The sequence below is a fragment of the Psittacula echo genome, assembly GCF_963264785.1.
Source record: "Psittacula echo genome assembly, chromosome: 6".
Lineage (NCBI taxonomy): Eukaryota > Metazoa > Chordata > Aves > Psittaciformes > Psittacidae > Psittacula > Psittacula echo.
Window position 1 is genome coordinate 71150439 of NC_137743.1, and position 16359 is coordinate 71166797.

The 16359-nt window shown below is 38.4% G+C and overlaps 1 protein-coding gene across 5 annotated transcripts in view; it reads left to right on the forward strand.

Annotated features, from left to right (window-relative positions):
* The first annotated feature begins 295 nt into the window (after window positions 1-295).
* The window catches only part of NBEAL1 (neurobeachin like 1), an 87901-nt gene continuing 71837 nt past the window's right edge, over window positions 296-16359 (forward strand). For all 5 annotated transcript variants that reach the window (XM_080621867.1, XM_080621863.1, XM_080621865.1 and 2 more), the window contains exons 1-2: window positions 296-429; window positions 929-1226. In XM_080621867.1, coding sequence (XP_080477993.1) covers window positions 1176-1226 — 51 coding nt within the window. In that variant the 5' untranslated portion in view covers window positions 296-429; window positions 929-1175. The remainder of the gene's footprint in view (window positions 430-928; window positions 1227-16359) is intronic.

Here is a 16359-nt window from a genome sequence, read left to right on the forward strand (position 1 = left end):
GATATGCCGATCCTTTTACACGCAAGGAGACCCCTCGAGCAGCAGAGGGTCGCGCCACCTTACGGGGACCGCCTGCTCCTCAGGTGAGGTGCCGTGTGCTGCGTATGGCTCTGCCACCACAGCTGCCCCAGCCCGCCTCACAGGTCTCCCTCGGTCCAGGCAGCGACCCCGGCCTCAGCCGCTCCGCCTGCACTGGCGGTACTGCCCCTGCCCGAAGCCAAGATGGCGCTCGCGGCCTCCCCGCCCCTCGGCGGCGGCCCGGGGCGTGTGCCGGCATGCGGGCGGGGCGGGCGATGTGGCGAGGTCCGGCCCTCTCTGCCGCCCGGCTGCTGCGCGGCATTGCCCGGCCGCTGCCCGCCGTGGCCCGGGAAGGCTGCGGGGAGAGAAGGCGCGGTAGCGCGGTGGGAGCTGCGAGAGGCCGAGGGCGCGGTAGGTGGTGGCGCGGGGCAGCTGCTTTCTCTCGGGAGCGGGCGGCGGGGCAGCCCGCGGCCCTGCGGGGCGCGGAGAGGCCGCGGGCAGCGTCTCTGCCTGGGCAGCCCTCAGTCTGCGGGAGGAGACTCTGCCTGGGCCCGCCGGGCTCCGAGGCCGCTGCGGAGTCCGGGCCTGGGGCGAGCAGGGCAGCGCAGCGGTTGTCACTACCGGGCCGGGGCCCAGGCATGCAGGGGGCGTCAGTCCCCTCCGGGCGTTACCACAGCCGCCTCAGGGCTGCGCCGTCCCCTCTCAGCTGCCCCGCTGCTTCCCTGCAGGAAAAGAGAAAGCGTCACGGAGATCAGAAACCGAAGTTCTCCGTCGTAGGGGTGATAATGTCAGACACGAAAAGGATGCGACCTGCCGCCGCGTAATTCCCGAGGTCGTCTGTGGGCTTTAAGTGCGGATTTGTTATTTCCTTCCTTCACCAAAGGCTTGAAGGGTATGTTTTCACTTTCAGAGGTTAAAACCGAAGAGGCGCTGGCGAAGAACGGACATGGTTGACACTTGCCTGCAGTTGCCTGTGTTGTGCTACGTTTTTTACCCGATAAGGAGAGACTGAGACGCTATTATTTTCAACTTTGACTCTTCGGGTAATGATATAACTGTAATAATAAAGTAAAACCTGTGGAAAGAGCATCTGGGAACTGAGCATGGTAGGATCTTGAACAAAAGTAGCTGCTACCAGGAAAAGAGCAAGAGAAGGAATGGCATCCCGAGAGAGGCTGTATGAGCTTTGGATGCTTTACTGCAATAAGGTAAATATCTGGGGGAGTGTTGTTTGTCTTTTTCCTCTTCTGTTTGGAAGTCAGGTATTTAAAATGTGTCTCTAACATTTTTTAGCCTGTTATTATTTTTTTTTTTCCTCACAAATTGCATGGACTTGTCTGGCTCCTGTAAGGATATAACTGCAGACTATATCCAACTATATTCTTAGACTATATCTAACCTTATCTCTTGATTTGCCCTTCAAGTTGGGCTTTTTTGTGTGTGCGGTGTGAATTGCACAGTGTTTGTGGCTCAGTTTAAGCAGTTATTCTAGCTATATCTTTTAACCATGTGAATGCATATGTTCACATAATTCTTTTTATGGCCTTGGCATTAAAATGTATTAATTCAGTGCTGTCTGGTACTTAGCTTTATACTTACCTTTTATGTGAAGCTCCAGTTTCTTTTAAACTATGTTAGCAAAAGCCATCCTGAAGAGCAGATTTATCAAGTTACTCCCAAATCTTCCTTTGCTGGTTATCATCAGAACACCTAAGTATTCCATTAATAATAATGAATTTCCTTCATCTGGCAAGAATGTTATTAAAATACTGTTTCCATTTGCATTTTATAGCATAAAGCAATTGATATGTTTAAAGGACAGAGCCTAATTGCCTCTGGGTTGCTGAGTATGTACACGAATTGAATTGCAGATGATCTGAATAGATATCTGTAAAATAAAAAACATACAAAAAGTAACTCTAGAGGCATGGGAAAGGACGGGCCTACTGTCACTCGGTGGCAAGGCTAGCTTTTGGTGGCCTTACTCTCTGGGTTTGTTTTGCCTTTTCTCTTTGCAGTCTCATGCTTCATAGGTATCTCAGTTCCTTAAACTTTTCAAACCAGTAGGACATTAAGGGTAAAACAGACATTCCCTTGTTCTTCTTCCCAGTTAATTTCTACAGAAGGCCTATCTTGAGAGCATAAAATGTTAGAATTTAAGTATATGCAGTCTGAACAAGTGCACTAAGCAGTGGATGGAGGTTGCACAAAGCAGTGTTAATTGTAGCTTTTCTTAATTTTTGTGTGTGTGAGTTTGCAACCCTAATGCTCTAGATGTTAAAAATAAAACTAGTGCGAACATAACAGCATGGTATGACTTCTTGCTGCTACTAGGGTGGGTGATCTGTTGGGTTGAAACATATTTGCATAGACCTTTGCCTTTTAAATTAATTTAGTACTGCCAATGGTAGTAGGAAATAGCCTAGCACTGGAGGACATGGATGTTTTGCCAGTGAGTTCATCGATGTGAGAAGAACAAAGACGCTTGGAACAGACTCCAAGAATCCAGGCTTTCCTCTGCTTTGGGAGACTCAGGGCTGCAGAAATGAGCCAAATGAGCCAAGCTCTGAATTTCTTTACCCAGCCGGTCTATGTCTGTTTCCTCCCTAGTTCTTTATAAAATTTTTATGTCTGTCTTACACCTTCTCCTCCTTTGCTGGAACTTTTCATTAAGATTGTATGCTTTCCATCTCCATGTTGTCCTCTTGCTAGCAGGAAGTTTGCATAAATAAAGGACTGCTAGTTAAAATGTGTGCTTTGTGTGCTTTAGATCACTTAAGAGGACGTTCAGTTTCTCTGTGGGAATGCTGTGTACTGAGTCAGTTAGCTGTCGGTTCGTGGCAAATGGCTTATTAAAAGAAAAGTATCCTTTTATATACTCGGCCTATATGAGCTGTTGGTGATGTTTTTTTGGCCTTTTTTTTTCCAGAGCCATATGTTAAAGGCACAATTATTAAGTGGGTTCATATGTTGACAAGGACTAGGTTTTAAGTAGCAAAATACATATATGTATATATACTAAAAAAACACTAACTGTCAAAATTTGAAGGCAACTAGAGTAACTCTGAAAAAGGAATCTTCACTTCTTCAAAAAGTGCTGGACACAAAGCTGGTTTTTCTTTCTCTCAACTGGTTTACCTCATTCTGCTTGGGGCAGGCATCCAGCATAAGCGTTTTATCTTGGATTAAGTTTGCTGAAGTTAAGAGCAACTGAAGAAGCTAGGTCTTAGGATGTAAAATGTTGTAAAGCTTTAATGTAAATTAGATCGTTCAGTGATATATTGAAAACATCTGTGTGCTATACTTTGTTCTCCTTGGAGCATCTAGCATAAGGTGACAGGATGTAGTGGTTTAAGGAGAAGTCTCCGTATACCTGGGACTGCCCAGTGAAGTATCATATCCTGTATGTTGTACTGTCATGACTTTGTGGCTGACGTCCTGGGAAGGAAGAAAGCTAGGCAATTCCTCCCAACTACAAAAACTGCTGGAGAGTCACAACTGAGTAAGGTGGGAATTTGTTGTGCCACAAATACCAAGTATGTGGTTTTAGCTTTTGCAGCCTTGCTAGATAAAGAAACAGTGAAATCCAAGCTCCTTTTTTGTGATGCTTCATATTGTTGCTAAAAAATAGACTTGTTTGCCTTGCCTTTTTTTGATAATCGGGTCCTTCATGATAGTATGTTAAATATAGCACGCTGTGCTACAGCAGCCCGGTTTTTCATAGCTTCAAAGTGATGGGTAATGCTGTGTTAGTATCTCACCTTCTATCTGAGGTCGTGACTCTTGTTCTTTGTGATCACCTGACATCTCTGGCAGCATCAGGTGTCAGCCACAGCTATTAATTTTGTGTGAAGTAACATTAGGAAAGCATTTCTGTTTTCATTGCCTCTTCTGCAGTTCAGCTGGTTTGGGCAGACAGCAGCATGTAGCTGGGATCTCTGCAGAAGCGGTCTTTGGATGACACTGAGGTGGTTTCTTTTTATTTTTTTTTAAGGTCATGTTTGTGTGGCTGGAAAAGTTCATTTTTAGTTGGTATTCAGCTGTGTTTCATCTGGCAGTTTCTAATCTAAGGTTGAGGTTTGGTTTTGGATTTATATTTTTTAGCTTTTGTTCCCCTAAAAGCTATCCTGTTGGACAGTTGCTGCAAAGTGGCATATTACAATCTGCTGTTTAAGATGCCCAGTGAAAGTAGTAGCTACACATGATTTATGCATGGAAGCAGTTTAAAAATTCATTAAACTTAGTGAAATTGTGATACAACTGGGGTTGTATCACAGCATTGTATTGTTGATAGTCTGAGCTGTTAATGTTTGAATTTTGTTTGGTTTGTTTGTTTTTTCTTTTAAATGGTGATGTCAAACTTTTTGCAAAGAAAGCATTGTTAAGGATGCAACTTGCATGGTTTTTTATGCTTTTAAAATGTTTTTTTGTTCTGTTTTTTCTGTTCAATTATCTGTTAATGTACAACGCTGTTACTTGAATATTGATTCGGATGTAAGCTACTCTCCCCTCATCCAAATGTAGGAGCGTGGTGTCTTTTAAGATAAATGAATTATATGTAGAACAGGTAACACGAGTCCTTTCTAGAAGGACTAGACTAAAAGGACTAAAACTTTTGCTAGTGATAGAAGTCACTAGAAAAAGTTTTCTGCAGTAAGCTAGGTAGACAATAGTAATATCAAGCATATTGACTATCAGTTGGAGGCCTTCAATACACAGAATCCTGAAAGACTTCTCATATAAGTGCATATGCAGCAGATACCTGAAAAGGCTTTACTAACATAAATGTACATCAGAAGAGCTCTCTTAGGGGAACTGAAGTAGTCTGGGGAAAGGACATGCTTTCATGTGTATCTGTGACCTTTTCATGTTCACGTGACTGAAGTGATCTGTACCAGTTTTGCCTTGTAGCCTTAGACCAGCATAGCTGTAACAATATTACTATTGTAATATTAGTTGATTAAGCTTTTCTTAGATGTTAAGTATGTATCCATATACCAAAATAATCTGTGTTTTATAATCCTTTGAAGTAACCATTACTGCAGATTGAAATTAAAGAGGTTCAGCTTCTATTTTATCTGTAAGATTTTTAACTGTGTGTATCTCATCTCCAGTTGTTCTGGTGGGTGTTTCATACCCTTAGGCATAAAGCATGTCAGGATTTCTGATATTAATTATTTTACTTGGAAAGTGGTCAGATACCCTTTTAAATGGAAAGAGATTTTCTGCTCAATCAAAAAAGAAGGAAAGACAAAAAAGTCCTCAGTTGCCTTAAAAGTGGGGTTTCAAAGGCATAAGGGGGAAGGGATGGTTTGTCAGTTTATATTAAATAACATGAGGTTTTGCTTGTGAGGGGTTTTTAACTTCTGTCCCTGTATAAAATTGGAGAGTATTTGTAAATAAGCTAAAAAAGCTTATGATCAAATCAGCTTATAGTCATGACTATTGTAGGGCTGCTTCAAGTAATATGATTGAACTGAATTTGTTCACCTAAATGATATAGTAGTTGTGTTTCTCAAAGAAATGTGGTTTTAGCAAAATTAGGCTCAGTTATGGTGAAGCACATGTAATTCAACAAGAATATAATCTTTGACGTGAAACTGTGAGCCTCATGTGAAACGCTGACCTTTGCATCCCAAATATGATCTCGACTTGGCTTGCACTTGTTTTCTTTCTTGTGTAACTGCTGATTTGTCAGCGATTCATCTTGCATGACTATATATTGCCTTTGTTATGCTAGATAAAGAAGTATTCAGCTTACAGCTAGATGAATACTTGAGCAAACAAAGTGTTCAGTAAAAGTGGTTTCTCCTAAGTCACAATTATCATGTAAGTTCATGCCTCTGTTAAAACTTGTGAATGAAGATTTATTAAACAATTGCTGTGTCAAAATAACTTTTCTGCCCATAGTTTTAAATAAATCTCTGTATTCTGAGGGAGTGTAATTTGTAAAAGAGCATGTCACAAGTCACAGGTGGCCATATGTTGGTGAAAATAGCTTTGCCTTTGTTTACTAGATGCTGAACTAAGAATGGATATAGATAAACAAGAACAGTTGGACTTCAATTTTACTGTCTGCTATTTACAGAGCTGTCTCATAGTCCAAGAACTAACACAGTTCTGATATCTACAAATATAGAACTTTTCATATAAATAACTGACATATATATGAGATATCGGTCTCTTAACTTGTAGTAACCACTACCTTCCTTAATTGTGGACAAGGGGTGACCTTGTGCTGATGGTTGTTCAGACACAGAACAGCAACTCTGCCACAAAGAATGCAGACTTCAGGTTGAAATGAGACAGCAGAAAAATCTAAGAGACAGAGATGTAAGAAAACCATCATATTCTGAAAGCTACATAAAAACTATTTTTTTTCTTACCATTCTATAGCATCTTTGGCAATACCTATATGTAGCTGCTACTTTTAGATACAGAAGTAGCTGAGGTTTGTCCATGCTTTGACTCTAAGATTCAAGGTTTTACTGGTGTTCAGCATGAGACTGTAATTCCTACATGTCCACAGGTTTGTGGATTAGTGAGAAACTGTGGAATTAATGAGAAACATCAGTTCTGAACATACCAACAAATGTATTCCAGATCAAGTTTTTACAGAAGTGAAAGAATCTAATGTCTGTTAAATGGAATGATTTATCACAAAGCTAGAAACACAGGCTGTTGGCTCTGAGTGTTGATGTACTAATATTAGAGTGAATTTAACAAACACGGGGCTGTTGTGTGGTATGTGAGTTGTGGCACTTTTAATTTGGTCATGAGGTTCAGATCCAGGGATAGCGTGTGTTCCGATAAAAGAATATTGCGGAACCAACTCAAATGTGCGGTATGTTTGTGCTGTAATATGGAAACAAGAGAAAGGCTTGCCAGTTGCCTGTTGAACAGCATTGTAGCTTAATGCGTGAATCCAAATTTGTCAGTAGGTACTGTTAAAATATTTACAGGCTTCAGAAAGGTTAACCAGTTGTTATAGAAGAGAGAAGAGCTTCTTTAATTACTGAGCTTTTCTTGATGAAAGAAATATATGTAGTGAAAACCACCAAAACATGCAGATGTCTCAACAGTACAGATAAACATCTTATTTTTAAAAGAAATCATTTGTTCCAATAACTTTTCCGATTTATCTTCCGGTAAATGTGAGGCTGCAGTAGAGGATGGGAGGTGTGATGGAAACACCAAGAAATTAAAACTATATTTTAGTGATTTTTTTTTTCTCTTATCATAAATGCTGTTTTAAGTTGGACATCTCACTAAGGCTCCCCTATGCATCTGTAAATCCAAACATTAGCTCTTAGATTTGTGTGCTGATAAATATTTGTGTGTTGATGCTTATTCTGATGTTTAAAGCATTTATGACAATCTGTTTCTCTGATTTATGGTTGAGGATTGCATGTACCTATAGTAAGCATTAGGAGTAAGTGGCATTAAATAATTGTTTGACCATTGAGTAACACTGCTAACTATGGCTATATAAAATTAGCAATTAAATTTAACTGTAAGAATAGCTAGTTATAGCAGTATCTAAAAGCAGAGCATATTTTAAAACAGTCAGGATATTTAAGAGGTTAAATTCCAAAGGCTTTAAAGGCTTTTGAATGCTTTAGATAAAGGTTATTTGAGGAAGGCACAAACAAAACCTTAAATACTACTTTTACATAGAACAAAGCATAAAATCAAAGCAGATGCTAAACCTTTAATTATCCAATAGATAACAGTTAGGCATAGGAAATACAGTTAAATTACATAACTATTTTGAGTAATTCTGGCTTTTAGACTGAAGTTGTGGAGTGAATAGGGATGAAGCCAAATATTTGAGGACATATTCCTGAAGTCTGAATTAAAACAGTGAATGAATTTGCATTTAATTATTAATGTAGGGAGAATTGGTACTCTTTGTATTGTCAGTTGTCATTCACCAGAACCTGCCTGAGAGCCTGTAGGAGTATCACATAAGACATCTAAAAAAACTAATAAGGAAGTGAAATCAGAGGTTGGAAAGGTTTGGAAAAAAGGATTTGACATTAATGCCAGAAATATCTATTAAAAGGAAAGTAAAAATGAAGTGGTTTGAGTCTGACTCCTTCAATAGGATAGCATGATTATTCTGTTAGTATTAGTAATAAGTAATAATTCTAGGAAAACATTGCACCTTCATATGGCTTACTGCCAGTTTTCCCTTTCAATGTGGAAGGAGAATTTAGGAACCAAAACAATTTTAAAAGTTATTGACACTGCTTTTCCTAAAAGCATCATGCAGTAAGAGTAAATGCTTGGCTTCTGTGGAAGAGTGATGGAAATGTTAACCGACAGTATATGTGGGGTATCAGCTCAGAGTTTCCAGTGACATAATCTTCATCAGCTTTGTAGAAAGTGGTTATGTTAGGTGCGGGCTGCTTGTAAGTCACCTTACCAGCTCTGTCAATGAGTGATTGTCTAATGCACTCAACTATGTGAAAGTTGGTATTCATTTACATGTGCTTTTGCTGAATTTAGGACTAGCTGGAATGGACAGTTTTCTTGATAAATGACTGAAGCTTCATGGGGGGTGTACGATAAATGTTTTAGCATGTTCTGAGAAGCAAGGAGAGAAAAGGTTTTATTTGATGTTCCATAACTTAATTAAAAAACAAAACAAACCAGGTTTTGGTTAGATATGTAGCGTTCACATGCTTTCAAGGGCAAACTTGGAATTGGGGAGAGAAAATACCATGATGAGAAGAATGGTCCTTTAATAGCTGTTGTGTATAAATTACCTAAAATGCAAAAAAAGGGTCTCAAAATTGGCAGTGAGTACCGTGGCTCAGGTATGACTTCATGCAGTTTTTTTTGTCCTGAGGACCCCACATCATTCACTGTGCTGCATGGGTAAAGCTCTTGGAAATAAAGCAGGGCATACAGGACAGTGGTGTTATTTGCCAAAATCTGACCTCAATATCTACGTGTCCTAATCATTTAAATCTGTACTGGCAGAAGTTCAAGGGATACTAAACAGCAGTTGAAGAAGTAACACAAATTCTGCTATGGCCTAGTTTTTGAGTCTTTTTTTTTTTCTTTTTTTTTTTTCTTTTTTTTTTTTTTTTTTTTTAGAAGGGTTTTGAAAAGTGAATTTAGGTGAGGTGTTTTTATACCTTCACTGTGCAGTTCAGCTGCCTGGTGAGGCTGAGAAGACAAAACCAGTGAAATTCATAGCTAAAGAAAGGAAAACTTGCTTTAGTTAAATTTGGTGTATGGTAATCTTGTAACACTTTGAAACAAATACAGATGACTTTTTGACAAGCTGTGCACAAGTTCTCAGCCTTTGCTGAAAGACTTGACAATATTTAGCTGTTGGTTGGGTGAAATAATAGTCCGGTTTTACTGTTGTAGCACCATCCTGCTTCCTTTGTCTGTCTGTGTTAAACTTCTACATTACACGCAGTTAGAAACTTGATGGTGCATAAGCTGTCTTTGTGTGTGGTGTTGCTAAAACTCAGCCCTTTTCTCATGTAGAACGACAGCATAACTTGGAGTTTCAAAGCAATCAACTGTTAAACTCTAAGCCTTCCCTAAGCTATAGTTTGAATTTTCATTGTTTAGGCTGATCTTGGCACTGTAGACTTTTGACTTCATGTTTAGTTGTCTTAGAGTTGTTTAGGATGCTTCTTGTTCTCTTAGGCATAAAATACAGCTTCCAGGTTTTAATACTGTTGGTTTGTTATTTCAACTTTGATGGAAAAAGTGAATGTCAATAGAATATAATATTCTTGGTAAGTGCCCTGTGCAGTGGACTTTAAAAGGCTGAAATACTATGTATCAGTTTGTATGTGGAACTTGCCAAGTGGTACTTTCTATCAAATGTGAAGACATTGAAGTTGGATTAACTAGATTCATCCTATGGATGGCATCAGTCACATGCCAGATCCAAGCTACAAGGCTGTAATTGTGTTGTCATTGAAAAACAACAGCAAAAAAAGAACAAGAGATAAAAATAGAGGCTTTACTTCCATTTTAGTAAGAAAACTAGTTCTGTTTTCCCCGTTTTGTTGGGGAGTTGAAGTAGAAAAGAAATCAAATAACAGCTCTCAGATAATGGGCTTTTTCTTTAACCTAAGGCCTTAATGGAAAATTAGTGGAAGATTATAATTATTTTCCTTGCTTTGGAAAGAGAGAAAGTATATTGACTTGGACTTATGATGTTTGTGAGCTAAATTTTATGATGATTGACAGCTATAGGTTTATTTTGATATAAATCTGTATGCCAAATGGAGATTTTTAACTTGCCCCAAAATAGTTGTTTCTATCATGATTCACTGCAACTCCCACTTATAAAGCAAAACACATCCCCCTTTTTCTTTTAATTCCAGAAGTGGAGCAGAAGGCTTGTGTGAATTTTGGAAAAGGGTGTTTATAATGACTTGCTGGGAGCCTTCCTTCTTTTGGATCAACAGCTGATTCAGAAATTAGCATTGTGGTCAAAGGGAAAAAAGTTGTGCCCAAAGGTGGTTCCCTTGACAATTAGAATTGATTGAATTTGTCAAGGCAATTTAGCCAGTTTGACAGTTTATCATGAAGGCTTTTATTAATTCTAACTCTGTTGTTGCTATAATGAGGCTTTTCAGGTTTTATTTTGGCATTTTACAGATTTTAAAGGTTTATGGAAAGCATAAGCACTTTGGCATATTTTGGAACAAAGGCTGCTAGGAGGTCTCATGCTGAAAATGTTGCTTTTTACATCTGAAAACATGAAGAGGAAAAAGCTCCCTTAAAGCAAACCTTGTAATTCCCCAATGAAGAGTTTATTTCAAACAGTGTTGAGAAATGATCTACCGTTCTGTATTATGCAGGCTACTTCAGTTAGTTTTAAGACTGTTAAACTCGCTAGTGATCTAAGGGCAGTAGTATTTAATGTTTAATTTCCTAATGTCATTTTTGGTAGGTCTAATTCAGCCTTAACACCGAGGAATTGTTCTTATTTTAAATGTAATGCTTGGGGATGGGGAATTAGTTACCATAATACCAGTGCCAGTGGGATTTCATGGTAGTGCTTCTAAACTGAAATCCACTTTGAAGGTTGACTGACTGCTACGCACAGTAGTCGGACCAGGCTGGCTTTTTGATGTTAAATTTAACGACTTCAAACAACTGTCTTGTCAAACAAGTCGATCTTGTCTCCCTGTCTGACTCTGAACTGCCCTGCAGGGAATTTTTGCCTTTGGAGCATGGAATGTGACACCGCAAATAGCCTCGGGGGGGTCCAGCTTTTGTTTTAACAACTAATACTTCCTGGATGTTGCTATAAAAATTGTATTGAGCTTTGCCCTTCTAGTTGTGTCTGTTTGCTTGGAGGGTTAGTAGGGCTGGAAGTTATGGTTATATCTAAAAGCAGCACTTGTATTGATTTGAAACCTTGGGTGAATGTGCCTGTATTCCACAGGTGTGGGTCTAAACACTTTCAGTGGGAGGATTTCAATGCCAGTTTTGTGTAAGATGTTTTTGTTTAACTTAGGTGTAAGAATTCAACACTGCCTGGCTTGTTATGAGTTTTAAAAATCTTATTAGTGCAAAAAATTCCTGTTGACCTTCTTGGATAGGCAAATAGTTACTGGGGGGAAAAAAGGACTGGACATTTCTTTGTCAGTCATTTCATCAGTCTTCATAAAGAGTAGAGAAAGCTATTATAATTTCTAGATAATTTAGTATATCAAAGACAAGAGCCTGTCCAAAGTTAGTGTAGTTTTTGCTTACAGTTTCTTTTTCCTTCATTGCCTTAGAGAACGTTGTATCTTTCAGAAAGGCATTAGACTAAACTTCTCTGCTATTGGCTTTGGTTCAGCATAGCTAAAATTAAAGTTGGTGTTAGCATTGAGAGCTTGTTTCCCAGTTCCACCAAGTCTAAGGATAGCCTTGCTGGAGTTTATATATTGCAACTGTTAAAATGTAGACTTCCTGGAAAATTTGGTAATGTTTGGCAGTGTTTAGCCACAGTATTGCTATCCATACTGTACACCAAGAGACTGGTTTTATTTAGCAACATTTTTTTTAATTTTCTAGTGTAGTATTAACTATGTTAGTTAAAAAAACCCAAATGAATGAACCAGCCTCTCCTGGATGTTTTATGATGATTTTTAGTTGTTTTTGTTTGTTTGTTTGGTTGGGTTTTTTATGTTGGTGTGCTTTTTTGAGTGGTTTTTTTTTTTTTTTTTTTTGGGGGGGGGGGAGGTAGGGGGAAAGGGATGTTCCTGTTAGGAATGCAATACTACTTGGGCCTGGCAGTCTTTCCAAGTGTAAAGGGCTATGACAACTATTATGGTGCCAAGAGGATGTTATGAAAATGGAGGTTTAAAGGCTGGTAGTTTGGGGTTTTTTGTTTGGTTTTGGGTGTGTTTTGTTTAACAAAACCAGAAATATTTAAGGAAGGGCAGAACAAGGAAGTATTTTCACTTTCAGGTGCTCTGAGCTACATTTGGTTTAATAGGCTTAAAATATTTTTTTCTTTCATTACTGCAGGTGAATAACTGTTACTATGGCAGTTTCACAGACCTTTATTACAGTATGTTGAGCTCAGATGCCGAAGCTTAGGCTCTGCAGACTTCTGGATATCAATTACAGGACTGTTTACCTTTTAAATTATTTATTTATTTATTTGTTTTAGATTTGCACATATCCTTACAACGACACTCTCTTAAACTAGCCCTGTCAAAACTCTGGTTGTTCCAGTTTATTGTTATGAAGAGAAATAGTGAAATGGCTAACTTAAGTTGGTTTTTTAGCTTCTTGGAATTTTAAGCCTTGGAGAAATTATCTTCCAGAAGTATTAAGGCATGCAGTCTCCATATATGAATTATTACTCAAATAAGATACAGAAATTTGTTTTGCATTTACCAAATGGCATAAGGCAAGTTTCATCTAAAATAAGTGAAAAGATTAGGCTTGTGGCTTAGAAGGCTGCAAGGTTTAGAAAATCAACATTTTCTTATCTTCTTCTAGTGATTGGAAAGCTGTAACTGGTGACGGGTGTTTTATTACCACATCTAGCTTCTTTCTGCTTTTACTGCTTTGTACAAATCAAATGTTTCCTTTGCATTTCTTGCTGATCTCATAAGGCATGTCTGCAGAGTGTGTGTGGCAGGGCTGGGAAAGAACACAAACCTAAAATCGGTTTATCACAGTTTATCCTTGTGATGTATTATCAAAACATACATTGCTTTGTACACTGTGCTTTAAAAGCATGGTATGTCTTCAACCAGCACTACAGAAAACACCTTGAAGTTGTTGTCTGAGGTGTGGGCTGCAGCTACCAGTCTGCAGAATGACAACAAAGGGAAATTATGAAAGTGGGGAATCAGGTTTCCATAGGTTTCATGGCTTTTACTGGTAATAAGGCATCTGAGCGTTTAAGATGCTTTACTATGGTCTGACTAAGTTATTGCTTCCCTTTGGAGGACTCCAGATACAATGGAGTAGCTAACAATTTATAGTGTATCAATTGGAGCTGGGGTTGCTGTTCAGACATCTGTTACTCTCAGTAGCAACACAGATCTGAAGTATTGCCGTACACATGGAATGCTATCTTCTGCCATGTGGTAACACAGATACTTGTTGGATTGCAACATATACTGTCTTGGAAAGTTGATCTGGCATTGAAGAACACAAATATGTTGATGTTGAAGTTAGGTCAATTTGTATTCTGCTGTTAATGTGCTTTACCATTTGTCATGGGAAAAAAGAGGATAGTTGAAAAGGTGGGTATGGAGGGAACTCAGTTGATTCTAAAATCCACTGAATGTAAACTTCATATTGATGGCAGCAGCTGATGTCAAAAAAAAGTTCAGTTCAAGATAAAGAATGAAGCCTTGGGTGGCATGGTTTAGTGTGGGGTGTCCCTGCCCATGGCAGGGGGGTTGGAAATAGATGATCTGAAGGTCCTTTCCAACCCTAACTATTCTGATTCTATGATTCTATGATAAAGATGCTGGGTAGGATAATTGCAGTGTACATGGTGCAGGAAGCAGCTGAAACCCATTACTACTGTCTGGTTTAATTCTGAAATTATAAATGTAAACCAATATAAAAAGTCAGTTTTTATCCTCAACCAACGCTCTTCTGGTTTAGGAAAATATAAGATGCATTTGAAACTCTCTAGGCTGGTCTTCAGAAAGGTGTGTGTTTAGCTATGTTTTAGGAATGGACATTTTTGTATACTGTGCCATGGGTAACACCATTGTAAGTTTCCTTTCTTAAAACTGCTTCAGTAAAATTTAGATTTCTTGTAGCTTTCCACAGGTGACTGGTGCATGGGTTCTGGGCTGATCGCTGCTAATAAAGAAAACAGAAAATCTGGGCCAGATTCAAAGTTTGAAAGCTGGTTTTAACTGAAGTTTCTAACATCTTTGAAATAATTTATATGTCTGTAGCAAACCTGGTGAATATTGGGTCATTTTTTCCTGGAATGATGTACTCTTAGTTTGTAAGTCTCCGTATTTGTTTCTGGAAAGGTGGCATACTTCTATTAGGTGGTTTATAATGGAGATTTATTTCTTAGTGATTGTTATGTTGCTAAGTGATCTTGTTTGTTTTTTTGCCTTGATGATTTTGTTATTTTTTTTTTCCCCAAGTGCTATTGCCTGGATGGGAATCTCTAGATTTGTCTCAGAATGAGTCAATTGTTGTGTAAGCAATTTGCTACTGGCACATTCCAGTGGTGTTACCTTGTATTTTGATATCAAAGCTTGATTATTTTAATAACTTGGAATAATATGTAATTAGTAGGCTGACAGGGGATTGAGGTACAAGGGAGTTAAATATTGTGCTGCAAGTAATGATCGAACAATGCTACAGTTCTTGGTTTTTACCAGAATTGGGAGGAGTTTAGTGGTAAAGTGAATTGAGTAGTATGTGCTCTACAGGTAAGCAAAAACATTTAGCCTTTTATAACATCAGTGCCCTATTCTTGCCATCTACATAATTGCTTTCTACTGCATATTTTGTCTGCCAGTATTCTTCTCTTGCACTGATAGTCTTGCAAAGGCATTATAGTTTAAGGGTAAGGAGGCTTAATTTCATCTTAAAGTTGAAGTTGATTTAGGTTATATTATTAAAAATGAGCAAGCAGACATTTAATCTAATTTTGTGTTTTGTCCTCCCATTCCTCTCCTCTCATTCACAATCTTTTGTTAATGCAATTTTAAGTCTCATAATGACATTACTTGCACAATTTCCTTCAAGATATGCGACCAAGAAAAACTGAGTTTTCCTACAAAAGTTTATTGTCAACAGCTAGTGGTGAGCCTTATCTGTGGCAACAAATTATTTTAATTTGGGAATATGAATAGGATCAATTTAGTAATTCATGTTACATTTCAAGGAGAACTTGCTCATGCCAAGAGAAAGCTGTTTGTTCAACAGGTGAAAGTCAAATGTGTTCAGTTTTGCACATTGTCATTAGGGACATGGACCATGCATATGGCAAAATTGCTGTTGGTTACTTTGCCATGGATGGTATTGTTTTGTCCTCTGTAGCTTGAGCTATACTGTAATTGCTAAAATCATATCCTGGTTTTCCTAATCTTTATGATGCTGTGAAATGGTTTGCATGTGGCTAAAATAACTTGCTGTGAATTACAAGAAAGCTAAAGCTTTAAATATGAAATAATTTTTTAAAAGCTTTAGTGTCTGCAGACAACATCTGCAACTTTGAGCTCATTCTTTTCAGGTATTAGCAAGTCTTACCGCTTGCCCATCTTTTAGTTTTATTTTCAAGGTGTTCAATCTCTGAACCTTTGAAACAAGTATTCTGTACTCACCTGATTGAAATAATCTGTCTAACTCTGTAGAGGTGGCGTGGAAGCATTGAGTTTATTTTTTATCTCAAAGCTTGCTTCATTCTGTAGGTTGCAGTTGCATCCTTAGGGCAGTTACTAGGTGTGTGTTTAAGATAACTGTTTAGTACTTCTGTACATATTAAACGTGAGGACAAGACTACATTACACTTACAGGACGTAATACTTTTTTGACAAATTTATAACAGAAAAGGAGTGATGACTTAAAAATATGAAAAGGCAGTAACGCAGAGATGAGGAAGAAAGAATATGAATGAGGGAGAAACTGGGACTAAAGTGGAAGAAGGAAAAATAAGACAATTAGAAAAAATAAACAAGAATATGCATTAGAGGCAGTGGAAGCAAATAGGTAAGATATATATCTAGCTGAGGGTTTTATTTGACAGCTGTTGTCACAGTATCTGAACACATTTCATATATTATTAATAGTGATAGTTAGGTAAATTGTGTTGGGGTATTTCTGACACTTCTTGCTTAAGAGTGATATTTGGGGGTATGGGGAAGG